This window comes from Wolffia australiana, chromosome 1 (genome assembly GCF_029677425.1).
Source record: "Wolffia australiana isolate 7733 chromosome 1, ASM2967742v1".
In the NCBI taxonomy this organism is placed as follows: domain Eukaryota; kingdom Viridiplantae; phylum Streptophyta; class Magnoliopsida; order Alismatales; family Araceae; genus Wolffia; species Wolffia australiana.
In genome coordinates, this window is record NC_135835.1 from 22,539,732 (window position 1) to 22,566,612 (window position 26,881).

Consider the following 26,881-nt stretch of genomic DNA (forward strand, 5'->3'; position numbering starts at 1 on the left):
TGTATGATTCAATGCCCTTGTTTTTAATTATTTATGTAGAGGAAATTCTGAAGTAATTTGGTACCAAAAATGGCAACAAATAATTTCTTTTTCTTAAGGACGACATGATTCCCATGGTCGGGATTGCTTTAACTATTTATGCAGAGGAATAAATAACCGGTAATTTTAGGATAATTGTTGTGGCTAAAATAGCAATAATTATTTTCTGGGAAAAAAGAGAGAAAAATGCTAGCCTTTGAATCTGATACTGCGGCTGACTCGAGTATTGATGCCAGAAGTCTCTCCGCCGTACGGACCCGACGGCTTCCGAATGTCCCGAACTTGCCCTTTCCGTCTGACCACGGCTTTCGCGTGCTTGAGCTGTTAATTAAAAAAATATGGCATGCATAAGTATAGATAAAGAGAGAGATAGTAGATAAATGGTGTATTTTTTACTTATGCCTAAGTTAAAATTAAGACAGCAGATAGATAGAGGAAGGGTACTTTTTTTCGAAGAAAAAAAGTAATTAGATAAATAGATAAAGAGAGAGATAGTAGATAAACGGTGTGTTTTTTACTTATGCCTAAGTGAAAATTAAGACAGCAGATAGATAGAGGAAGGGTACTTTTTTTCGAAGAAAAGAGTAATTAGATAAATAGATAAAGAGAGAGAGAGAAGTAATTGGATATTGATGGAGAGACGGATTAGATAGATAGATGGAAAGAGAGATAGAAGACATGTAGAGATGGATTGAGTAAGACATTGGCACATGGAACGATAGGTAGATAGCTAGATTGACTGAGAAATAAATTGACCGACAAAAGAGTGATCGACAGGAAGATAGATAGAGATTCATTTATAGGAAGACAAATGAAAAAATTCATTTGTTCTTAGATAGAAAGATGTAAATAGATAGATAACTGCCCATAGAGATAGAGAGAGTGAGAGGGAGAGAGATGGATGGATGGATGGAATGACAGTTGGATGGATAGATAGAAAGATGGATAGATAGATAACAATGAATGCACACAAAAATATATATTTTTAGAGAGAGAGAGAGAGGGAAAGAAAGATACCTTATATTTCTTCCTTGGGATCTTGGTGAGCTTCTTCCGGTGGCGGGTAAGTCCTTTGTTCTTCTCCATCTAGAGGAACCGACGAACACAGATTAAAACCCGAAAATTATTCAAAGTGCTCTATTACTGAACCAAGGCAGCGTCATAAACCAAATATTATTCAAATAGACAAACCTGATAAGTAATATGCCGCTTGCCATCAGCTTCAGCCTCTGCGGCTCTCGGACCACTCGAATCCCTGCAAGCAAAACCCAAGAGTTGAGGAAAAAATGGGGGTTGAGAGCTGAAAAAAAATTAGAAAATAATAAATGGGGGCATGCCTCGTGTATAGCGCAGCCTTTGCCGAAAGCTTCGTCAATCTCTGCTTCTTCACCTCCTTGTAAAACTCATCCTCCGATTCCAGGTCTCGGCTGCCGGCCTCAGCATCTTTGTTGGGGCCGTCGTCATCATCCGTATCGCCGCCAGCTTCTCCGTCAATGGCAACAGCTCGAAGATCAAACTTCTTCCGCTTCTCTCCGATGCTCTCCCGCTTGGGCAGGTCATCATCACCCGATGCCAACTGGACAAAGACCAACACGAGCCATTCAATGTAGGGACAAAGACGGGACGGTTTGTTCATCCCAGGATGAAAATTTTATGAACGATCTCTTTTGAGCCATCAATTCCACACAAATTACAGAAAAGTCTGTTGGCATGGGACAAGCTTTGACAGAACGAAAAAACAAGGACCAACTGTCTAACCATCCTGTCTGGGACATTAGCACACTACAGGAATTGGTGGTCAAAATCCAACAGCACGTAAGGAATTGGTAATTGTGTTATTTTTAAAAAGCAATCGTGTTTTAATTTAGGTGGAAATATTAATCCCTAAATGAAAATTAAAATGTTGAGTACCTTTTGCTTCTTGACCTTCGCAGGAGGAACCAAACTGCACTTAGTGTTCTTCCCGCTGTCGGTTACGTCGTCTTCGAAGACGGCTAATGCCTCCGTTTGCCTGACCATTTTGTAGATACAAATGATCATCTACTGGAAAGGAAGGCATGAATGAGTTTGATCGAATGCAATACGTACCTGCTCCCGCTTCTTAGAACATCGTTCTTAGTCTTGGTAGGATTTTGGGTAACAGAATCAAAGATACCCTTTTGCTTCAGCTTTTCTTCCAACAGAGCCCTCACTTTGAGCATCTGAGATCTCACTTGATCATCCTGCCAAAAAATATAGACGAGTTTCTGGTTAACCGCTTGAAGGGAGAGATCTGAAGTAGATGCCTTTTTTGTCATCCATTACAAGGTTGGCGTAGGATGATGAATTCATCATCACCATCGTCATCCAATTTATCTTCATTGTCATCATCAATGGGTGGTGCAGAAGAATGACACAAAATAGTCATCGTCACCCCCAAATCTCAGCTTCCATGTTTGTGCACGGCAAATGACAATGACAATTCATCATCAACTGATGGATGACGATGAGGACGATGATGATTTGTCATCATTATCATCCAATCGCTGTTGTCATTATTTAAGCCAAACCCTATTTGGTGGATGTAGATGACTTCTTGTCAACCATGACAAGTAGGGTTGCCGTAGGATGACGCATACGTCATTGTTACCCATAAATTCTCCCATCATCATCATCATCATCCTCAGGTGGCTACTATGAATGATGATGAAGATCACAAAATTATCACAAACGGCTTGATGATGACGACGATGGTGAAGGCCTCTTCGTGGTTAAAGGGGCTGCGTGCAGAGGGTGTGGGGGGCCTTCAGATCTCATGTGAACTCATTGGTCATATATATCTATCACGAAGGGAGGCTCATCATTTTCAGGTGATCTTCCTCTCCTTTGAACAATGGAACTACACTGTCTACTCATCTTCATTGCTGACGCCAAACTAGGGTTGACAGAGGATCAGGAATCTGTCACCGTCATTGTCCGTCCCCAAATCATATCATCATCATTATCATCCATGTTTGAACTTAGACAAAACCTCGTCAACTGATGGATGATGACGACGAGGATGATGATGATTCCTCAATGTCATCATTGACGCCAAACCTTATTGACAAGTAACAAACCTGTTTAGGACCAGAGGAGCTCTTGACTCTTGGTAAGTCACTCTCGGTAAGCTTACGTACTCCCGTCGCCTTCAGTATTCAGAGATGAATCAGTATCCCTTATTACTCACAGGTCAATAATCATCAGTAAAAAATGATACACCTTAGCAGGGGCAGTTACAGCTTCCGTGTCTAACTCTGGGCTCAGTTTTTCTTCCTCTCTTTGTACAGCTGACACTTTCTCATTATCATGGGTTGAAATCGTTTCAACCAAGGGCAAAATTGAGGTATCCATGTTTTTGACCTGAAATTATCAAATGTTCAGAAGATGACCATACAATTGATGAGAGACTTCATAAACACCCTTCATGAAAAGGGGAATAAGAAAAGATTCAAGCATAGAACCTTATCGCACAAATTCTTCAGCTCTACTAGTTGAGCAATGACGGGGTGGTCGCGAACAGGATGCCCTTCAGCCTTGAGAAGTAGATAAAAGGTAATAGCTTGAATGTAGGCCAAGAGAAGTTTCTGTTTTGTCTCGAAATAGTTCAGCCCTTTCGTCCTCCTCACCTTGAAAATCAAAGAAAAAATAGGTAGCTTGCATGTGATGGGCTTTCTCGCAGAAAAATCTTGATTGATGGGTAATTTCTTGCATATGGCCTGGACGAGGGGCTCAGGGATCGGTATAAAATTTTTGATCATATTGATTTTGATCGATTAAAAATTTTGTTCCACAACTTTTATTCAACAAAAATATCAGAATGATAAATATATTGAGAGTGGAACATAAAGCAGGTTGCTCAGTTAGACATCAACAGAAAACCGCACATTCTCCTATAAAGGATGAGAGTCGAATGATTTTAAGGAAAAAACAATTTCTTAAGTTTCCATTTCGTCGGATTCCGACTTATTTAAATTATAGCAATAAAAATATATACCTTGTGTAAGACCGATTTCAGGCCGTGAAGTTGATCAATGGCTTCATTCAATTCTGATAGCAGACCAACCAATTCCGGAGCAGAACTGACGAGAAGAATTGTATGAAATGGTATCAAAGAGAGAATACCAGAAATTTCTGGAAAAAAGAGAATGTGATAGCAGAAAATATCAATTCAGTGGGATTCAGACAATTCGCAGGTCAACTTTTTTGATAGAAGAGTATCTTAGGTGACTGATCATAATGCTGAAAATTTTTAAGCAGCCCGGGATATAATAAACTAATGCTGAAAATTTTGAGGTTTCTTCATCTGTCTGCTATTTAAGTAGTATCGTGAAGTTTCTCAGCATTCAGGACCACTCTCTAATCTAGTTAAGACAAGTTCCTGTACAACAATGGCCGTCCGTAAATGAGAAATCCACAAAACAGGTTCCACATGATCTTTAACTGAAACGACTGAACGCTTATTTTGAGAAACAAGAAAAAAAACAAACAGCGGCAAGGCAATACTAGAAAGGCTACATTCCACAACTTGTAAAGATCGATCATAGCAAGAAAGGTGGCTTTTTCTCGAGAATTTCAAAGTTCATATCTCTGGCATACTGGACTGAAAAGGCATTAGCGACTGCAGTACCTGTCATCAGAATAAATGATATGCCATGGCAAATGTGCAACAATTTCATTAAAACTAATGTAATCTGAAATCGCTGATCACAGCAAGGCTTTTGACAGAAAAGGTTTCCATAAATGGAGTTCAAGATTGAAAAAGAAGTTATAGAAGAATAAGTGTTGGCACAAGTAGTGAGTATCTCGACACCAGGACGTTTTGCGAAAATTGATGAGACCTTTCAGGATTAAGTTTGGAAGAATATGCCAACATTGCGACTTTCGTACCAGATATATGACCAAAAATACTGTTAAGTTTTTTATGGGTGAAATTTATGATGAGATGCACCTGTAGACAATATTCATTTGTTCCTCCTTCGTCAGTGTACTAATATCTTTCTTTATCTCTTCGTGTAGCTCAAAAGCTTCAGCATATAGTGAACCGAAATTCTGTGCTTTCTTGGCATCCCCGCCAAAAGCATCCTGCAGGGATGCAAAAAATAGATGGAACTATAAGTCTGCAGAATAAAGACGGCCATGAAAGCAATTCACAACAAATAATTTTTTCCAAAAAATAAGAATTATGATTTACTAGTATGGTTGATTTAAGCTGCGAGCATTAACTTTTCAGGAAGATGGTCACGTGTGAATAGAATAAAACTTTGATTGGACAAAACACGGTATATTAGAAGCATTACCATCGAGAGGTTTTAAGGATGTGATCATAAGTCTTTCGGTATATATATGTCTGATATTTCATAGGAGAAAATCAAGTTAAATTGATTTCGGTGCGTTATTGTATCAGGTTTAATTTCCCACGGGGATTATTCTTCGCTAGGTTATCATTAAAAAAACCAAAACGGAATATTCGCACCCAAGAAGCAAGTCCTCGAAAGAGACATCTGCCTCTTTATTCAGTCATTGAAATCACGAAAGCGACGCACCTGAAATGATTTTCTCTCTTCATATTCGTCATTTTCTTCTGCTTCAACATTTTCCAGCCCAAAGTCTTCCATCGAAAGAGACTTAGCCTTCTCCTTTTGAGACATCAGAGCGATGGCTTCCTCTTCAGCGAGGTCCTCCTCATCTGATTGGATCTTCAAATTTATGAAAAAAAGGCCGAAGTTAGGGAAGCATGATAAAAATAGATCTGTGAACATAGATGACGTCGATGGAGCAGTAAAGTACCTCAAAATCAACGTTATCAGCCCCATATAAGAATTGTTTTCCCCGGGTAAATGAAGCCTTTGGCTTTCCCTCCTTATCAGAATCTTCGGAAAAATCCTCCTCAACTCCTCCATATTTTCTCTGCAGAATTCTTTGCTGTTTTACCACTGGAAAGGAGAAGAGCAGCTGGTCAAAAATCTCAGAGATTTCAAAAGGCAGATAGTTGTGATGTAATCGTAATAACTCACGTAACGTTTGTAAATTCAAAAAAATATGTGGAAAAGAAAAGAAAAAACAAGTGCATTGCCCCCTCTTCACGTAGAATTCGTCCAAATTCACCCGTGAATTGACAAAACTTGCGCCCCATCTACAAGCTTCCATGATGATAGAACTGTAAATAATGCATATTAACACAAAAACATTATGCATAAACGAATTAAACGAGTCACGAAATGGCTGTGATCGTAGTGGGGTCAACCGTAGGAAACTGGTGGTGTGCCATTTCCTATGGGTAGAATTTTCTCCCTTGAAATATAAAGCAATAATTCAATCAAAGGAATAGTAAGGCCACCGTTAATATGAAGGGCTTATAGACTTTAAGTTTCCACAATTAACGGAGTTTAAAAGCCTGACATCACTGAAAGTCAATATTTGATGAAAACAAACGCAATTTGGTCGCAGTTTCCTTTATATTTTAAACTTCTTTTGAATAAATCAAGTAAAAAACCACAATTAGGCGGTCTCACTTTTATCATGATCTCCGTCATGTTTAGCCATCATATCGTCAACACTGTCTCCACTGTCGGTCTCATCACTGTCCTCACGTAAACCCTGTATCCAAATTATGTTCGCATCAAGAAGAAAATGTCATATGAATAAAAAATATTGATGATGATTATTCATTATAAAAACTCCGCAGTGCACCACAATGTTAAATAAAGTCATAGATGGGAAAAAGGGGAAAATATTTGAATTAAAATGAAAAACGTAAACAACTAAGATCGTGGGTCGGCAATGCTATTAAAGAACAAAGGAAACTCTCTAAATATTGAAAGGCGGAATCCGTCCATAGGATCAATGAACACAATCACAAGATCAAAAGCTTGCACATCAAACGCAGTTCCAAAGGTAAGACACGCCAAATCATCTCTTCTCATAAAGTTCAATTGGACATAGGTGGATATCTTAGAAAAACGACTTCGGCAACGCCAAAAAAAAACAGGGCCGGCGTGAAATACAGGTTACATCACGCGAGGCGATGAAAATCAAAGAAAAAGGTAAAAGTTAACATACCTGGAAATCGAGGACTGGGTGTTCCTCATCTTCATCTGAAAAGAGTATTTGTAGTTTACTCATCCAACCCACGGAGATCCAAGCAAAGGAGCACGGCCGAAATATGTACAATGAGGATAAAAAAATCATTGATAGTTAAATGACTTACCAGATAAATCATTTCTGCCAAGAGGAATCACATCCCGCTGCTTATGAACTGTTAAATTAACATAAAAACAGTCAAAAAAAAGAGCATGCTGCTTAAACATAAGAAAACAGCGCCACATATAACTGAAAAAACTCAAAGAGGAAAGGATTACAAGTGTCTATTTCATCATCAATATTTTCTTCTCCGAAGCTCAATTTCTCAGTCTGCACAGGACGACGGTTGCTGAATCTGTTATTTTTCACGCCTTTCTTCTGCCTACCCCCACCTCTTCCCATTGCTACCAAATTCACTGAAACCAAAACGGTTAAAATAAGAAAAAAAGAATCAAATTTCAGCACACAGCTTAAACAACAACATGCCAAATTAACAAGAGCGCAAGAAGAAAAACCAGAACAACAGCAACATCCGACGAAAAAACTCACGTAATTGGATAGAGCAGTAACCTGTAGAAACTGAAAACTCCCTTTCTTCGAGGTCAGACAAGCATCAACGAAGCAACTGAGTGTCCGGACGATGTCTGCAATGCATCAGACGGTGCACTGAAGAAGAACGACGAATTTTCTCTCTACCTTCACACGATTAAACTCCAGTGCGATGAGAGAGCGACGAAGCCTTCTGTGCCTTTTGCCGCCGTTGCTTCCGGTAAAACCTTCGAACTCTATATATATATATGCTGGAGGAGGGCTCCCCATATTACCGGATCTTTTTAACGGTTCCGGATTCTTATATCGGGTCCACAAGACCGATTCGCAAACCGAAAATATACAGACTTGTCAAAAAAAACTAGACTAGCAGTTACCGGTTCTCCTTAACGGTTTCGGATTCATCTTGGGCTCCGTCTACACCGAAAAAATACAGACTTGTCAAAGACTAGGAGTTATCGTGATCCAAAACGATTACGGATTCTTTTATTGGGTCCACTGAAACCGATAACACTTAACCAACAAGAAATAAATATTTGTCCAAGACCAGCAGTTATAGTTCCGGACGAAAATATCGTCCTGGACGTGGACAATGGACGGGACGGAACAAAAATTTGTTCCGTCCAATGTCCGGATTCTGTGCAGGGACGAAGGACGGGATGAATTTTCGTCCAACGGTCAGAAAACCATCCCGTCCGGTCTTCCCGGGACAAATTTTCATCCCGTCCCTCATCCCGGACGAAAAAACCCATTTTATATTAATATAGATTTTTCTAATCCTTTTAGGGAATTACAGGAGAGAGAATGCGAAAGGGTCATACATACAATTATTTCTGAGCAGCGTCCGTTTGCATGCACATAAAAAAAATCAGGGACATTGATGCAAATTGTCATTGCGAGGCCATGTGGCTACATCTCAACCGTCAGATGTGAATCCAGCGGTTTTCCATCCAGATTCATCCGTCCAACGTCCGAGACCTCCAGACGGACGGTTTTTTCGTCCCGAAATTTGTCCGTATATAAGGACGGGATGACTTTTTCGTCCGGGGATGAAAAAACCGTCCCGTCCACGTCCCTGCACTATGCCAGCAGTTAAAGGTTCTCGCCAAGGTACTGGATTCTTCTTTCGTGTCCAACAAAATATAATTACTCGTCCAAAATAGTCTACTAACGCGAATGGGGCGGTTATTTCGTCCATGGATGAAAAAGTCTCCTTTGCCCCCCCCCCCCCGTAAACTCGCGCCTTACTTTCTTTTGTTGAAATAAATCAGAACCGCATCCCTTCCAGAAGCCAGTGAATGAACTTCGACAACCGAAGAGACTGGTTCCATTGTGTTTGGCTATGTATTATGTATATGGATCCGTTTGGGAGATTGGACGAATGATGGGACATAGAGTCGTCCGCTGGTCTCTGGATGTGATGATTTTTTTGTCCATGGAGTAAATAACCATCCCGTCTAGATCCTTGGACGGGACGGGATAATTTCTTCGTCCCGTGAGAGTCAAGTAGGAGCCGAGCGAGAGCTGAAAACCCAAGAGGGAAGTCAAGGGTGAACCAAGAGCATGAGAGAGAAAGCCAACGAGGAGCCGAGCCGGAGCTGAGAGCCCAAAGGGGAAGTCGAAGGTGCGCCTAGAGCACAAGACGGAAAACCAAGCGTGAGCATAGCTCGACCCAAGCATGAGCCGAACGCAATGCCAAGCGCGACCCTAGCATGAGCTGAGCGAGAGCCAATAGAGGGAAAGCCATGCAAGAGCCGAGCATTTATGAGGGTGATCTATTATTTTTCGTCCCAGAAGTCAAATGGGGCCATATTCATTCGGGATGAGAAGTGGACGAAAATATTTGGGACTGGACAAACTCCAGAGTGCACAAACCTCTAAAAGTTAGGACGTCTAAGACCAGTTACCAGTTTTCCTTAACTGTTTCGGATTCTTGTATCGGGTCCAATAAAACCGATATGAGAAACAAAACAAGAATAAACACTTGTCGAGCAGTTTCCCAATCTTCTAAACAGTTTTGGACTCTTCTTTCACTTCCACCAAAAACGATAAAACAAACCCCACAAGCAGTAAATATATGTGATAGTGAGTGGCCATCTGATATCCGTCCGATGTCCGATATCCGGTAAATGGCAAGGCGGTTTCTGATACCGGATATCAGATATTGAACTGATATCCACATTCCTATCTATAATGGATATCGGGACGGATATCGACTAGGCTACGGGTGAAGCGGATCTCTGATACCGGATAACGAATGCTGGAATCCGCAATATGGATATCGGAACCGATATCCGGTATCAAGAGAAAAGCCAATAGGGAACATGATTTTAGATGTTAAACTTAAACATTTCCCAAATACCTCATATTACAACCATATTTTTTAAACTATGAATCCTATTATCCCATATGGCGGAAACAAAAGTTTTGAATACTATTTATAATATGAGGTATTAATATATTTTTAAAATTCTCTTGTTACTTGTAGGCCGAAGGATTTCCTCTCCAACCCATTCTAACTTACAAGTTTCAAAGAATAAACGTATTTTTACAGGGATTAATTTGTTGGATATCGAAATCGGATATCCAACTACGAGATCAGCTATCGTCATCCATTCCAAGAGACAGAGGCGGATGGCGACACCGAAACATATAACAATATCGAATATCGTTACTGTAGCAACCAATATCAGATATCGTCATCTGATAATCAGAATATCGGTAAAAATAGAACGAAACAGCACTGTTCGATACCCAATTCGGCATCCGTCCCGATACCATCATCTGACGCCGTGTACGGGACGGGTGAACACTAATACACGATCTGTTCAAGACTAGGAGTTACCAGTTTTCCTTAACTATCCGGATTCTTGTATCGGGTCTGTTGAAACCGATATCGCAAACCCGACAACAATTAAATTAATTATTTGAAAAGTCTTGTCGGCTATAACTTGATTATATTTCTCCTCGGAGTTCGAGCGTTCTTCATTCTCGTTGGTTCGTCGAGCTGCGATCGATCGATCGATCTTCAAACGAAGTTTGATCTGATCGGTGGCGTCGATGACCGCGGCGTCTCCCGCCATCGCTCCAATGTTCTTCGATCTCGATGCGGACGATGATTTCGGGGATTTCGAGTTCGCTTCCTCGTCGATCCCGGCGCGAATTCCTACCGATTTCGACTATGAATGGGATGACTTTGTGGATAGTACGGGAATTGCCAAGCAAGGGCTGGAAATTGATCATGATCGACCGCTGCGATCGACCGCTGTTTCCGTAGATCCGCCGGATCTGACCCTGGTCAACGAGAGTAAAGCATGGCGGAAGCCGTCGGGTCCGCTTTCACTTTCTTTGTTTGGAGCAGATGAGGAGGAGGCTGGAGAGGGAGGATTGACCAGTGAATTTGATTCTTCTTTTGGCTCCTCCGTGTTGCCTAAGAGCAAAAGTTCGGCGTTTTCTCAAGGGGTTGATTTGAAAGATCTCATTGTTGGGCTCTATGGGCTGGAGGGCAACGCCCCTACTGTTGCTTCTGAAATTAAGGACGATATTGGCCCTAGCTCCAAGACTTTTGAAGATAAATTGCAGGAAGGCGCCGAAGAGGAAGATGATTTCGAAGAGAATTCCTGGGATTTCAAATTTGCACCCTCTGTTGCAAATGGGCTGGAGTTCTTTGATGCGCCATTGAAGGTACTACGGCCCTTGACAATGTAACTGGGTTTGTTTCTCTATTTTCCTCGTCAGCTAAATTTGGGTTCTGTTGGGTGTTGACATTTGTATTTCATTCATTTCCTGTTAGAAAGATGGCGATGTAGCTGCTATTTCAGAAGTTGGAGGTACTGCCTTTGATGACGATCCCTTTTTCCAGGTGACTTATAATATATAACCATGAGATTTGCTCCTACCTATCTCCCTTTTTTTTCTCTTTACAATTTCACTGTTACCACAGAACATCGAACAACTCAATGGATCTTACATACTTTTAAAGTCCGTGACATCCATCAATTTGTCTCGTGCGACAATTCAATTGATCTCGATGAACGATATTCAGATACTGTCCCACTCATGCGTCGGTTGTTTTATTTGGATTCCTTCCAATAGAGTTGAAACTAATCGAGCAATGATGAAACTCGCGCTGTCTGGTTGGAGGAATCATTAAACAATATACTAAAAACTTTACTTTTTCAAACTGGATCTTTCTAGGGTTTCTTAGATCCACATTTTTTTTTTTCGGTCTTTATTTTTTAAAAATATCTTTGTAATCCGGGAACGCTTCTCTGATGATAAAATCCAACGTATTCCCTATATTTTTCTATTGAGAAACTTTGTCTGTCGTGTGCTGCTTAGTTAAGGAACTTAGTCAAGCCCAGGAAGTCAGTACTTTACGCAATATATATATAGCTGACCTCAGACTAAAAATGACTGCTTCAACTGTCATGGTTTGTATTTCTAACCTCCGTTATTTTCCAGGGATATGAGCATGCAAGTGGTGGGAGTGTTTTGAATCCAGACATACCAACCATAAATGACCACTTTGGAATTTTCGCAGAGACCAAGGGTCTATCAACTTATATTGAAAACTCCAATGGTTTTATTGGGGAAGAGGTAATTTCGCAGAGTGTTTTGGTGTTAACAATCTCTTTGGGTAATCCTCATAGGCATTTTGGTCACTTAATCCATGCTACCAAACGAGGTGTACTTATATTGCCTTTTTGTATTTTAATTACATTACTCTATGTTATCTATCACTTTACGTCGCTTTTCCCTGTGACTCAAAGTGAGTGAGTGCACTATGGACATCGTTTAATAGGAGAATTAAATGAAGATTTTCTCAAAATCTTTTAGAATCTAATGCACCAATTCAAACGTTACTTAGTTTCTCAATAATTATGAAAATAATTTTGAAAATATATAAAACGTGTGATATGATCCCTGCCGGGGAATGCATTAAGAAGGAAGAGGGAGGAAGGACCTTGGCAGGATGGATGATGCTGAGGTGGATGAGAGCGACAGAGGAGCGGCGGAGTGAGCGTCATGTCCTACATCGACGGGGAAGGGACCCAACGGAGTGGATGTCGTAGAGTGGGATAGTAACTGCCAAATGGAGATACTGAATTATAACTTCATGTCCTACCTCCAATGAGGAGATGAGAAGACGATTAAGCAAAGATGACCCCTAGTGGGTTTACTAGAGGGAATAAACGGTGATAGCACGTAATATCATCTTTTCTGGAAATTATTCAATATTCTGTAGCCTATTATTTTGAAAATATACAGCAAGGAAAAAAATTCCAATCGAAAAGACCTTAGAGCAAAAATGTTTCCTTATATTGGGTTATGGAGTTTATGTTTATGTTTTCACTTGGAGAAGACATTTTCCTTGAACAGAAAAAGTCCCCGCTCACATCCATTGTAAACTTTCCTTGCCTAAAATAGCCATATCTTATAATTAGTGTGACTAATATTCCATTAGTTTATTAACGATTGGAACCTGATCGCAGATAATGAAAAGTAACTCAAATAATTAAGCAATATGTCACAATACACCCCTTTAAGCGCAAAACACGGATTTTGTCTATTCCCAACTTTGATGCATGCGTTTCCAGATCTGTATATCCATCTATTCAAAACGAAGAAACCCATAGCAGTTGTACCCACTAGGTTCTGTAGTTGTTCGTGTATTTAATTAGCAGCTTGTTTGCGTATTTGCTTCAGGATGTGCATAATTTGGCAAAGTATTCCTATTTAATGTGACGGGAGGATTCTCTGATTGTCATTTGAACCTGGCGAAATGATCCCTTTAATTGGTTCAAACTGAATGATGGAGATCATTATGTAGTTATTTTTCTCAGAGGAGATGATTAAGGACGTTTTGAGTTAATACTTCTCCGTATCATGGATTGTATCATCCATTCTGATAGGATCCCCTTTGTATTTAAGGGTCATTTTAATTATTTAAGGGTCATTTTAATTTATTTTCCCCTTAGATAGTGCAGCCCGCTTTGTTGGAGAACAGCAAATGACATTTTGAAGGGTTTGTTTACCTCTACCTATTCTCTCTATAACCGTGACTCCCTCTCTTTTGAGCCCTGTGCATAAACACTTTCAAGCATGACCTGCGACTGCACTTCCTGGCAAAATTCCTTCTTTCAATGTCCTCCATCGCAATTTTATTTCACTCTCTCATTTCTTCGACTCTTTAGATTCAAAATCTCTTTTGGCCAGAATCTCTGGAAGTTTGAATCGTGCATTTGAAGCTGTTGATTCAAAGTTTTTGAAGAAGCCGTTAATTATATTGAAGTTTTTTGATACAACCTTGTGTTTGTATCACATTTTAACGCAAGATATCTTTATCCTAGGCCTTAAGATTTATAATAATTCTGCTTATTGGCACATCGCACGAAATACATTTGATGCAGTCTACTGGTCAATCTGTACGTTTGCTTACTCAAAATATTTAGTTCTTGAGTTGGCCCTCAGCTTACTATCAGTATACCGTACACAGCTTAAATTGGTTAATTTATCACTGTTCATTTGGGTTATGACCCCCTTGAAAGATAATTTCAAGTGATATTAGATGTTTTTGAACGGACCCTCTGCACTTGATCTGGTTACCGTAAGGAGATAAACAAATTAGATTAAGAAATGGGCAAAAGAAACGATGAGCGCAATTGGCATTAGAATGAGGCATAGCCCATGTGTTGATAGCAATCGAAATTTGCTGGCTGAGGCGGCCTAAGAGGAGACAAACATGATGCCTCACCTTGACCTTGATTGTTCTGCTTGTTGCTGATAAAATTGACAGTTTTTCTCGATCATGGACCAAGAAAAAATCCAGGTAACACTGTCTATTCTGTTCAATAATTTTGTTTTCTATAGGTAAACAAATATTTCTCATTGGACTATAAGATAAAGGTAAAATATTTCCTGGTCTCCAGGTAGAAATAAAATCTTTTTAACCAAATATGTGAAAATTCTTAGCATTTATGGATATTTTTATAATTTCATTCCCTGGTTAGTTAAATTATCTCATAATTATGATTCTAAATGTGATAAAACACAGACATGCATTTGTAATTTTGATGTGCAGAATCACGGACAAACAAGTAGCTTAGAAGATCTGTTTACACCCTCCTTGGAAATTCAGACTGTTGATAATAGAGCAAAAGACCTCGAAGATGATGCATCAGTATTCATGAGTAAAGATCTGATATCTCATGTGAACGACGATGTTTCGAAAACATCTCATGCTCACGCCACGGAGACTATTGGAACTGCCACAGATGAAGATGCTCAACCCCCCGATTCTGATACCCACAAACTGACAGAGCTCGTGGATTTCTACTCCAGACTCAAAGAAAGTTCATGTGCATTGGCACTTCATCATATTGATAATCTTAAAATGAGGGTAAGTTTACTGAATTATGCTGAATATTTTTTATTGGAGATAGTTTATGATGTTCTCACTTTTCTGTGGACTGCTGATCTCAGAGAAAACATGCGCTGGTAACAGATAAAGAGCAGGCTTCATTAGCTTCGGATAGTGAAATAGATGTAAGTGCTCCCGCAGATTGTAAGGTCTCAAAAAATCAAACTCGTTTTAAGTGATGACTTTAGATATTGTAAAAATTCTTGACAATTCGCCGTCGCCACTCTATAAACAAGAATATTAATTGAGGACTTTGTCAAACTTCCGATTATAAGAATTTAGTTATGAAAGTTTTTGGAGTAGCTGTGTTATCATTGACTTTGTGCTAAAATCCTCTTTTGTCATGTAGGCCACTTTCAACAGGCTTAGATTTCCAGATCCCTCTGCAGGGCAGAAAGGGAACAGATCCCAGGATGCACTGCCTCCCAATGAGCTGCGTGAACACCTTAAGGATTCTGGTCTCCAAGTTTTCAATCAGGAATTTCTTTTGACTGAGAAAATATCATCAGTATGTCCATTTATTTTCCTCATGATCCGATTTTTTTCTGAGTCGTTCTTACAGACTCAACATCAATCAGTTAATGCCGACTTTCCCTTTGGGTATTGTTCTCGATGATGGGAAGAAAACTCAATGCCGATTCTTCCTGTCGTATGATTAACTGTCGCATTTTGAAACTCTATATTGTTTGCTGACTGATGTCCCAAGTTATTGTATTTCCTTTCATGATAGGAATGACTCCAAAAAGTTCCTGTGCCAGATACTGCTCTTGACAGAAACTTATTTTCTCTTTTACTTGGGATTGTTGTCCATCTGTAGTTAGTCCTTCGTTTCCCCTCTTACTTCATGTAATCAAGATTTAAATTCATAAAGCTCTTTCTGATGAGTACTGTGGCATTGTGTAGGAACTGAGCGATCAACCCTCATAAAATTTTGGCATAAGCATTCTTTAAATATATCCTTCATTTGTAGAGTCTACTCCATTAGTGTGATGAGGTTCTTTTCTAAGCATCAAAAACAGGTTTTGGTGACATTTTTTTGAATTTATTGGGATTTATCCTCTTAATAGTAGTTTTGATGGTCATAAGTGTTCCTAAGTCTATATTCCCAGCATCTGGTTCACGAATCTGAATGGGTGGTCTGGTGGGCAGGCAGAGAATAACTTGAGCTCAGCGATGTGGATTTTCGAGCATGCTTCCTTTGTTCTTCATATCTTCACGCAGTTCTCTATAGAGGAGCAGAGTTTCTATATAAGTTCCTGGGCTAGGATGGCTTCTGAGTGTCTGCTGGAACTTAAACATGGCACCATGATCTGGTCAAAAGCAGTCTCAGCAAATATTCAGGCAGAACTACTTCGCCACAATGAAGGTAACCCATTAAACTCTCATCATCTGAGTACATCTTTTTATGGGAACCGACCCGGCCAAGAATTTACGTGGGAACTGACTGCTGGCGCACAGAAGACCCAGATTACCCTAGGTCTGAATTTTCTTATGAAGGATTCCCAAAGGAGATCTTTCTGAATCAAGAGAATATGCTGGAGATAAAGGTAGAATGGTGGTAGGAGATGAGAGAGACAGAGAGAGATCAAGAACTACTGGATACGGTATTTTAGTCGTTTAAGCCCACATTGGCATTTCAGTCATTTAGCTATTATGTATTTCCTTTAAATAGGGATGCCCTCCCTTTAGGAAGGCAGCCAAGAAGAAGAAGAAGAAAGAAGTACTCTTGTCTCCCCTCTCCACGTCTAGGTCTGGTCGCCCTCCCTCCCTCAACAAACCCCTGCCCTCGTGATTGTCTATACTTCACCGCGTCATCAGGCGGCTCGTCCTCGGCCGATCCCTACCCCCTCTGCTCTGCCCCCTCTCCGATCCTTCCCGTTTCACCTCTCTACCCCGGGAAATTCTACCTCTCCTCGCCCTCTACCGTCCTTCTGATACGAGCCTAGATCCAGGTTCGTATCATAGTCTTGCAAGTCAACCTGCTGGATGCAGCTTTAGTCACTCACACAGACCCACATGACCCTTGTCTGCATTGTTTAACGATTAGATCCCCAAAAGGAGATCAATCTGATTTTAGTGAATTTTGTGGAGATAAAGGTAGTATGGAGGTTAGGAATGTGATAGAGTGATAGAGAGTGAGAGAGGTCAAGAAGTCAATAAGGTAGTCTCGCCACCTGACCATTCAGATACAACTTCAAGTGAGAAACAAGATTATATAGAATTCATCAATGAGTCTCCATTACACTATAGACATGATCCAAGAAACGGTTGTCATCACTTCCTGGTCTTAATGGGCCTCTATCATTTTTCAGGCCAACTCTATTTTCTTGCACTTGGAGAGGTCTATCGAGTTGTGGAAATTTTAAAGGCTGCAGTGAGGTTATACAGACCTTGGCTACTTGTAAATGCTGTTGATTGCGAAGGAATCCTACGTGATATTGACGAGTCTGCAGAGGTCTGGAAAGATTCTGGACTGGAGCAAGCTTTTGAGTTTGTACCAAGTGCAAGCGTCCACTTGAAGGATGTCTCCAAGAAACTTGTGGCATCTGTGAACTCCATTTCCAAGCTCGATGGTGAAGCTCTTCGGAGACATATTTCTGATAAAAAAGTGGATCTTTGCAGGCTGTCCTTGCTACCTTTTGATATTTTTCCAGGTTTGTTATTTAACCCCCTGTCTCTTATTTAACCATATATATCAAAAAAATTGTGACACAATTTTCTTCGTTGAAAAATAATTTAAATTTCAAGCAGATATTTTACCAATCGTCTGGGAGGACAGACAGTATTTCTCCAAGGTAGCAAACTTTTGGAAGAATCGGGTGTCCCGCAGACCCCCATCGGTTTCCATGGTTGATGGTCAGCTTTTGAAGACGGAATAGGAGGATTTCAACCATTTAAGCTGATTCAGAATGTCTCTGGAAATTTATAGCCTCTCATGTTACAATCAAAAAGATACAAAGAAAATGCCGAGGCATCCATTGCGGCAAATATAAACTCTCAGGTAAGTTTCTTTCCAATCTTCCAAAATGGCATGTCTCGTGCTCCTCCAGGAATGCTGGTGGAGCTTTCTTCTGCTTCTTGATTAAGCGGAATGCCCTGCTTTGTAATCATATTTTTCGATTTTTTTAAATTATTGTTCCATACCATCATTGATCTACAGTTGTAAACTTACTTTGTCATCATAAGTGGTCGAATTTATATTGGGGGAATACTACGAAACAGCATGAACTCTCGTTTTTGTCAGCCAGGCAGCATAAACTTTCAGACATGTTCAAAAAATAGCCGCCCGTCTCTGTCCGCCGCCGCCGCCCGTCTCCAGCCGCCGACGCCGCCGCGTGTCTCCGGCCGCCGCCGCCGCACGTCTCCGGCCGCCGCCGCCGCCGCCCGGAGAAGCCCTGGCACGGCCGCGGCGGGCCACCGTCACCATCGCCCTCATCCTCGCCACCTCCACCTGGTCCTCCCTCGTCTTATCCTCCTCCGAGGCCCATCCCTAGCCCTACACCTCCTCCGACGACGGCCATGGCAGATCCAACCCCTCCACCGACAGCCCCCTCTCCCTTCACCAGGTCGTCTTCGGCATAGCCGGCTCCACCGGGCTCTGGCACCGCCGCCGTGAGTTCCTCCGCCTCTGGTGGCGCGCCGGGGCCATGCGCGGCAACGTCTGGCTCGAGGAATCGCCCGATCGCGAGGACCTTCGATTTCCCCCAAATTCCCTCCCCTCGATCCGAGTCTCCGAGGATATCTCCCGGTTCCGCTACACGAATCCCATGGGACACCCCTCCGGGCTTCAAATTGCGAGGATCGTGGCCGTGGCGGCGCCCGGAGACAGGCGGCGTCGGCGGCCGGAGATGGGCGGCGTCGGCGGCCGGAGACGGGCGGCGGCGGCGGACAGAGATGTGGATGCCACCGTGGAGTCCACCTGGCTACCACGGTGGAAGCCACCTGGCTACCACGTCAGCAGTTGACCATCGGTGACAAAAAAAAAAAGAAGACGCCACTTGGCGTCTTCTTATTGGTGCGTGCTATTTTTTGAACATGTCTGAAAGTTTATGCTGCCTGGCTGACAAAAACGAGAGTTCATGCTGTTTCGTAGTATTCCCCCATTTATATTTGACATCGTGATCATATTTTATATAGATTCCTGAAGTCGGTACTCTTTGTTTCACCTCCTGTAGACCAGTAGTGGAAGTTCAGGAGTCTTTGATTGAAGAGAACCCCTCAAATGTTCGTTATTTAGCATCTGTTTTTATCCTGCAGTATGGATCTCTGCTCCACCGAGTCTGAGGTGTTTAAGTGCCGCAGATCTATTCGTATGATACAGAAGTTAAGAGAAAATAAGAAATGAAGGATATAAAGTTCAATGCAAATTATGATTCGTCTCTCATGATACTTCCCCACAAGATGTGCAAATTATACTGATTTCATAGAAAATTTTCCACGAACAATTGTTTTTGAAGCCCTTTTAGTGCTATGTCGCTTATTTTCTTTCATGCTCTGTCCGTCAATCTCTATCTGCTTGACATGATGATGTTAAAATGGATCATATACTGTAAAAAATGTGATCTGTCATCACATAGAAATGGAATTGTTTGCTAGAATGAAATTCAGGGGTCCATTAAAGCTCGTTATCGGCGAAGTCTCCCTGCTCCTTGAAAGAGCATAAAACTTGGCCCATTGCTAGTTTATGTGACATAGCCCTAAAAGTCACCAAAGTGGCGAGTTTATGTGGGGGTTGCCCAGTTTTTTAAAATCTTCTTCAGAACCTTTCAGCATTGACCTGTCGCCGATTCTTCACTTCACAAGAGCCAACTAAAAAAAATGAACGTAGGAGCAAGTTTACGAGCAGGGGCGACTTTATGAGTGGGGTCTGATTTATCTTTATCACTCCTAAATTGTGCCTCTTCTGGGAATCATAATGAGTTATGTTACACCAACTAATGATAAAAACTGTAGTTGTAATATGATTAGGCAAAAACTAGCTATATGATGTTTTGTCTAAGATTCCTATTGTTTAAAAATGGACCAAGTGCCAGAGATTTCAGAGAAGTGTTCCAGTACTCCCTGCTAGTGAAGTTATAATATGATTAGAAGGTAAGTTCCCTAACTGATCTTGAATATTCATGTTTCATAGGCCACTTCATTAGCACGATCTAATCAATGATTGTAATTAATAGGTGTTCAATGTGTTTGCAGGCAAGAAAACTAGTTATAATTGGTAAGTCTGATATGTATTTCTATGGTGAAGGCATGATTCTGTGGGCATGACCTACTTTGATGCCTGGAAATATAATTATCCCAGTCAATTTAAAATTCCTCATCCGAAATGCACGTAATTAAAGCTCGAACACAGCCATTTCTTAATAATTATCGTAATAACTTTAATTTCATGACCATCGGCATCTTGACCTTTAACAACCAAGCCATGATAAATACTGGGCACTTAACCTGAACTAGTTTGACATTGTATTTAGAATTGTTGATGTGGCAGATAAAGTAGCTGAAGAAGGGTGAACCTAGATGTATATGTAATTGGTGTATTGTGTTTGGAATCTAAAACGAGATATATTGGAGTTTATCACTGTTGAGTTTGGGAGACTTGAAATCGAAAGAGTTGTCAGTTTGAGTTAGTAATATTGAAATGAGATTACATTTGATTCAATTGGTATGAGATCTAATCCAGATATCAGTTGTCCTGATTTAAGATTGAAGTGAAGAAGTGATACTAGATATACTATTCGTCGAGGGATTTGAAATAACTAAACATAATTCTGTACTTTGTTTCTATCCTAATCTGTTTAGCAGAAGTTGAGGATAAAAGCTTTGGGGGTTGACCTTGGATCATCAGAAGTGAACTCCATCTGTGGAACCTTAGGAGCATAGCACGAGAAATGATTTTCACTAAGGCTAGTTTTTGGTTGTCTACTAGACTCAGAACGGGTATGAATAGTAGTCGCCGTTATTCACAGGATTAGGATTTAGTCAACTACAGACTTGAAAGAGGACAGAGGTGTAAACTCTGGGATATGATAAAATATTGGAAAAAATTCAGATACTTTATTTAACAATTATAAAACTACATGTCATCTCCTACTTTTCCCTACAAAGGAATAAATCTATTCCGTATATAATAATGATATTTTATTTATTAATTAGCTTATTCCCAGTCAATACAGACCAAACAATATAAATCCTTTGAATATAGCAAATGACACTGTCATTTGTTCCTTGGTTGTACACGTACATATTTAGCGAATAGGACTTTTAGCTATTTTTATTATCTACTATAGGTGATAAGAAAAAATGAACTAAAACTTTTAGCTTATAAATAAAAATACTTTCTATAAAAAATAAATCTTATACATGTTGAAAAGAGGCAAGAAGAGTTAGATAAATTCAAACATGATTTCTTCCTCAAGCTAATGGATCCCGACGTGCTCTTCAAAGAGTCTTACTCATCTACTCATAACTATTTATAAAGACATGAATAATATCACGTGTCACAAAGAGCAATAAGTTTTGGTTCTATGGGCTTTAATTAATTGTCCAAGAAATTTTAACGCAAGTAAAAGTCAAAACTGAACTTGATTGAGCTATAAAAATATTAGATGATCACATCACCTTGTGTAAAACTGATTCCACTAACACTTTGCTCCTTGGGAGAATATCTCGAAGCAGTTCAAGTCTCCAGCCTCTAGAAATATATATGTGATCAATGTGGCGATCGATCTCCTTTTGAACTTCTTCAATCCTCATCGAAGATCTTGTTGATCTTCTCACTAAAAGAGGAAATAATCTGAGAAGGGTAGAAGGCACAAGGAGGCAACATGGGCACCTAAAATTGGTGCCCACCCTCATTTATAATTAATTTTTAACTTAAGTATATCCACAAAAATTCATATATATTGTGTGAAACATTTGGGCCCATGTGTCAGTATAGTTAATAACTTTAATGTCCCAACATTATGTATCAATGGACCATATTAATTAATTGTATTGGCATATATTTTAATTAATCAAAATTTTATTTAACTCAATTTTCAGCTTGCGAGTGTCAACTACATCGTGTGTTCTAAAAGATGCATAATAGTAAATGAGCTATCTCATGGAAGCTTTAATACTGTTAATTACTGTACACATATAACTTAGGGTATGGTAAGCCATCTGACCCTAATCCATCATTTCAATAAGCACTGATGCATAACATAGATCATTAAGGAATGTCTTCTCTAATGTCTTGACTGCCCTATCGAGGGATTTTAATGCACCTTCATCCATGAGTCAATCTCCTATTATGTTGAGGTTGGAAATTCCTGCATTGACCACTCAGTCATCTCTATGTGTTTCTTGTCATATCCGAGTTGAAACTAATTTAAATATCCTGATTAGGGAGTGTTACCTCATAGTGAAAACATAATCATATGTGCATAATTATTTGTCAGTGACGCACATCTAAGATCACTTACACGACTGTAACATGAATCAACCTTATTGGTGTTTACATATAATACCACTAAAGTATGCATACAAATCAATTTAATGAAATATTTTCTTAAAGATCATCCACCATCTATCGTTAGTGTCTCCATGCTAATTGCCACATGATCAGCCATACTTATCATACATGTAGGATTAGATAATTTTATTATTTATGAATAGAGTATTTATATAAAATATAATTATAAGATGAATATTTAAAAACATGTTTAGAGACTAGTGATCATTTCATTCAATCATTAATTCATTTCATGTGTTCAATGACTTCGTTAGAAACATCACATCAGGATAATAATGAACAAACTTTGATTTCAATGAATTTAAACATGATATGGAAGAGTGATTGGTTTCATGGTCACATAATATCCATCAACGAGTATATTAAATTTTAAGACTCAAAAATTGGCTATGTTGAATAAAGTCTAATTTCAATAATGGGACTTCTCATACTTGTCACAGTTCGCTGAGTCATTTCATGTATTCAATGACTTCGTTATAAACATCACATCAGAACTTAAACATGATACAAAAGAGTGATTGGTTTGATGGTCGACATAAATATCCATCAATAAGTATATTACATTTTTTAAGACTTAAAAATTGGCTTTATTATATAAAGTTTAATTTCAATAATGGGACTCATCATACACCACAATAACTATATGTGGGTCAAGGTAATTGATCCTATTTCAGCCTCTGATAACTTTTCCATAGTCCCTTTGACAAATTTGTTGGTAAAAATTACTCTAAATGACATTATTGCAGTAATGAATAAGACAATTCCATTTTATTAGGGATAAATATTTAATTATGGAAAACTACTTCTCAGGTTACCTAAATTTTAAATGTTCGGAGAATCTCTCTGATTCTCTTTGGTTTCCCCCTTTCACGATGTTTGGATTAGTTTGATGAATAGTGGGTTTCATTTCTAACCCAAAATAAACATGTCTTTATAGTTTCTGAAACATGCTTTCATGATGAGGACTTGGGCATAGGATTGTCAAATCCTTTTTTATATTCGACATTGGCATCCACATAGCTTCCATTGCACAACTTTATCATGCCCTTACTCTTACAATACATGGATCTATGTATGATATTTGGTCCCTTCGTATTTTAAAATTTTGAAAAGCATAAAACATAAAAATATAATGTATTTTTTATTACATTTGATTGGATTTCAAAGACTATGCACGTGTTGGAGCATGTTGTGCTATTTATTTATCTCATTTTCCACCATAAACATTTAGTAAAATGGGACATTATCCCAATGATTGTGATTTTTCAAGAAGGTATGTTTTAGCTTATGTTGTTTAATAAACATACAATGAGTCCAACCTGATAAAAATATAGAGTCATTTCTGAATATAATGTCTCAGATTGGTACTATTTATTTCCACATTATTGCTATTCTAATACCAAAATGAATCCATTCTAGTTCGACAATCCAACACCCTTTAACTAACATCTTTGAATTTGTGATTTTATGTCCACACATATGGCACATGATAAAAATGATTTGTAGTGATCCCTATGAGATAAGGTTTTGATATTAGTAAAAATTATAATTTCAAATTCCATCTCTCGTTAACTTTAAATTATTAAATTATCAAAATATGAATATGCTGTTATGTTTTCTTCTACGAATACAATATACTCAAAACTTATATCACCAGCTAATTTTATTTCTAACCATACATGCCATTCAAGAAATTTCATTTTAGAATAATCATCGTACATTGAATTAAAACAGTAAAAATGATATTCTTCTAAAGCTTTGAAAAAATGTCAATGGTATAATTATCTGAAAGTTTGAGTTATGTCCCATTTTTTAGCTTATGTGATTCAATAAATATATGATTCAAATTTGATAAAGCCTGGAGTTTGAGCAAAAATTGTATTTTGTGCTCCATTTTCATTTTGACATTCCATTGAGTGTTATGATAAATTTTGTCTTTGTAAGTGAAAAAAATAAGACATATTGTTTGTATTGAAAAAGATATAAATTCAGAGATAAGGACACCCCTATATATAATTATCATTGAAATAAACTGAAGACTGTTTATAAGTAAATAAGAAGGGAAGACAACGAGTGAATGTGACAAAAAGAGGCCCGATAAACGAGGAAGAATGAAACAAGTGGTGGATATAATATGGCCTTGAAGTTAATCACACTTCCATGATTTATTTAAGTTCATTGAAATAAGTATTTACTTATTATTATTATCATGCGATGTTTATAATGATGTCTATGAATGCGTGTCATGACTAAGGGAATTATGATGATATCGTAATACAATGATCACTAGTCTTCAAGTGTGTATTCTAAATATTTCTATTCACTTGACACTCGAGACGAACGTCAAGCTATCCTTACATAACAGCACACTGTCTAGTGCTACTTTTATGATAAGTGGTTACTCCTGTAGCCATTAGTGTGAAGACACTAAGGACAGATGGTGGGTGATAATTAGAGAAAGACTTCACTGGAGTGATCTGTATGAATCCCTTACAGGAATCCTACCCATGCATCAATAGGATTGATTTGTGGAATGGTTGTGTAAGTGATCCATTGACCTGAGACCCCAGTGACATTGTGTATGGACTTTCATGTTTTGACTAAAATGAATGAGTCCTTACCCATGGGATTCAAACATGTTTTAGCTTAGAAGTGACAAGTAATACACAAAGGTGATTGAGTGGCCAATACAGGATCATCTACCCTTGGCATAAGATAAGATTGACTTAGGAAGAAGATGGATCAAACCCCAGGACATGGTAGTTGCGATATGAGACAAAGTGTTTTGTAATGATCCCCCGTACACATTAGTATTAACTGAATAATGCATTATGGTTTGATGACTAATCATACTCCGTCATTTGTGAGTCTATTGCAGTTGGAGGATTATACATTGATGGTGACTAATGACAGTAAATGTTAATTGAAAGCATTAGAACAACTACAATCTATCTTCTAGAATACTGGGTTTCACTTAGCATCTTGTGGGGTGAAAACTAAACCTATCAATTATGTTAAATTAATCATTGATTAATGGAGCTTTATGCTTATATGGTTAATTAACAAGGTTTTTCAGTAAATATATGGGCCTTTAAAATTATTAACTAGATTGATATATGGGCCTAGAGGGTCACACAAGCAATATTAAAGGATGTTGGATGATATAATTTATTGATAAGGAATTTTATGAAAAGTTCCAAATAATTATAAACAAAGGGGGTGCCTATTTTAGGTGCCCATGCCAGTCAGATATGCCCCCCTGCTTCTCAGTTTCATTCTCCACTCATTCCAGTATTGAGTATTGATGTTGAGAAGATCAACAAGATATGAAAAAATAGTTGGAGAAGAAGTAGAAGAGATTCGATAGTCTCTCAATCATGTGGATACATCTAAAGGCCGATCACATGAATGGCTTGAAAGAACTCTCCTCAGGATCAAGTAAAAGAAGGAAAAATTTTCCCACTTGGTACATAATTTTTATTATGCCTTAGAGATCAATTATGAATTGATTTCCATCTTTTGCTTCTTGGAAAAAGAGTTTTCCAAGCTTTCATTCATCACTCAGAACCCAAAAACAAAGACATCTATATCCTTCTAGAAGGTTTGATGAATTCAGATAGAATATACACTTTCCTTAACATGAGGAATTTTGCTTGGAGAAAAGCCCAAATCTGTAGTAAATGAGATAAGATGAACATCAAGGCCACCAAAACAAGAGACTGAGAAATATGTTTGTCATATACATGTCACATAAATATATTTGTTTGGAAATTGATTTAGCCTTCTTAGAAGGTTCATAATTAAGGCAAAAATGCATCACAAGATACGATTAAATTCACAAGGTCGGATTCTGAAATTTCCAGAATTTTGTAAGGATACATTCCGAGCTTTAAATTAAAAGTATTCTGCATGATGTCTGGAAAAAGTCAAACTTGTGTAGGGAATTAGAAATACAACATATTTTGGTTTTCAAATCTTGATTATGATGTTCCGTCTTACATGGTTAATTATTAAGGCAAAAATGCATCATAGTATAGGTTTAAAATAGCAAGGCCAAATTCTGAAATTTTCAGAATTTTGTTAGGGCAAAAATACATTCAGAGCTTTAAATTAAAATTATTCTGCATGATGCCTGTAAACAAGTTGAACTTGTGTAGGGAATTTGGAATTACAAATTATTTTAGTTATCATTACGATGTTCCATCTAAAAATATTTTCCGCTTGATTGTCTTAATTTTAGTCAACATGATGAAACA

The 26,881-nt window shown here is 38.8% G+C and overlaps 2 protein-coding genes across 4 annotated transcripts; one reads left to right on the forward strand and one right to left on the reverse strand.

Annotated features, from left to right (window-relative positions):
- Positions 1-149: 149 nt before the first annotated feature.
- Positions 150-7,916, reverse strand: EMB2777 (Sas10/U3 ribonucleoprotein (Utp) family protein). 2 transcript variants are annotated; one of them, XM_078585105.1, is made up of 18 exons: positions 7,711-7,916; positions 7,419-7,556; positions 7,268-7,315; positions 7,120-7,154; positions 6,573-6,657; positions 5,848-5,993; positions 5,604-5,756; positions 5,009-5,142; positions 4,055-4,139; positions 3,522-3,686; positions 3,280-3,420; positions 3,138-3,206; positions 2,128-2,261; positions 1,951-2,050; positions 1,377-1,615; positions 1,231-1,294; positions 1,057-1,125; positions 150-360 (listed from the first exon to the last, which is right to left on the reverse strand). In XM_078585105.1, exons 2-18 carry the CDS (start codon positions 7,540-7,542, stop codon positions 229-231), a joined length of 1,923 nt encoding a protein of 640 aa, XP_078441231.1. In that variant the 5' UTR covers positions 7,543-7,556; positions 7,711-7,916; the 3' UTR covers positions 150-228. The 2 variants fall into 2 exon arrangements, with proteins under 2 accessions (XP_078441231.1, XP_078441240.1); XM_078585114.1 differs by having other exon boundaries at positions 7,690-7,916.
- A 2,744-nt stretch (positions 7,917-10,660) lies between these two features.
- On the forward strand, positions 10,661-19,862 carry LOC144711201 (uncharacterized). 2 transcript variants are annotated; one of them, XR_013583495.1, is made up of 10 exons: positions 10,661-11,373; positions 11,483-11,551; positions 12,154-12,288; positions 14,774-15,091; positions 15,175-15,237; positions 15,462-15,620; positions 16,262-16,478; positions 17,425-17,766; positions 17,864-18,113; positions 19,370-19,862. XR_013583495.1 is itself a non-coding variant. In XM_078585136.1 (9 exons), exons 1-9 carry the CDS (start codon positions 10,750-10,752, stop codon positions 17,989-17,991), a joined length of 2,055 nt encoding a protein of 684 aa, XP_078441262.1. In that variant the 5' UTR covers positions 10,661-10,749; the 3' UTR covers positions 17,992-18,341. The 2 variants fall into 2 exon arrangements, 1 of the variants encoding a protein (XP_078441262.1); XM_078585136.1 differs by lacking the exon at positions 19,370-19,862 and having other exon boundaries at positions 17,864-18,341.
- Positions 19,863-26,881: the final 7,019 nt, after the last annotated feature.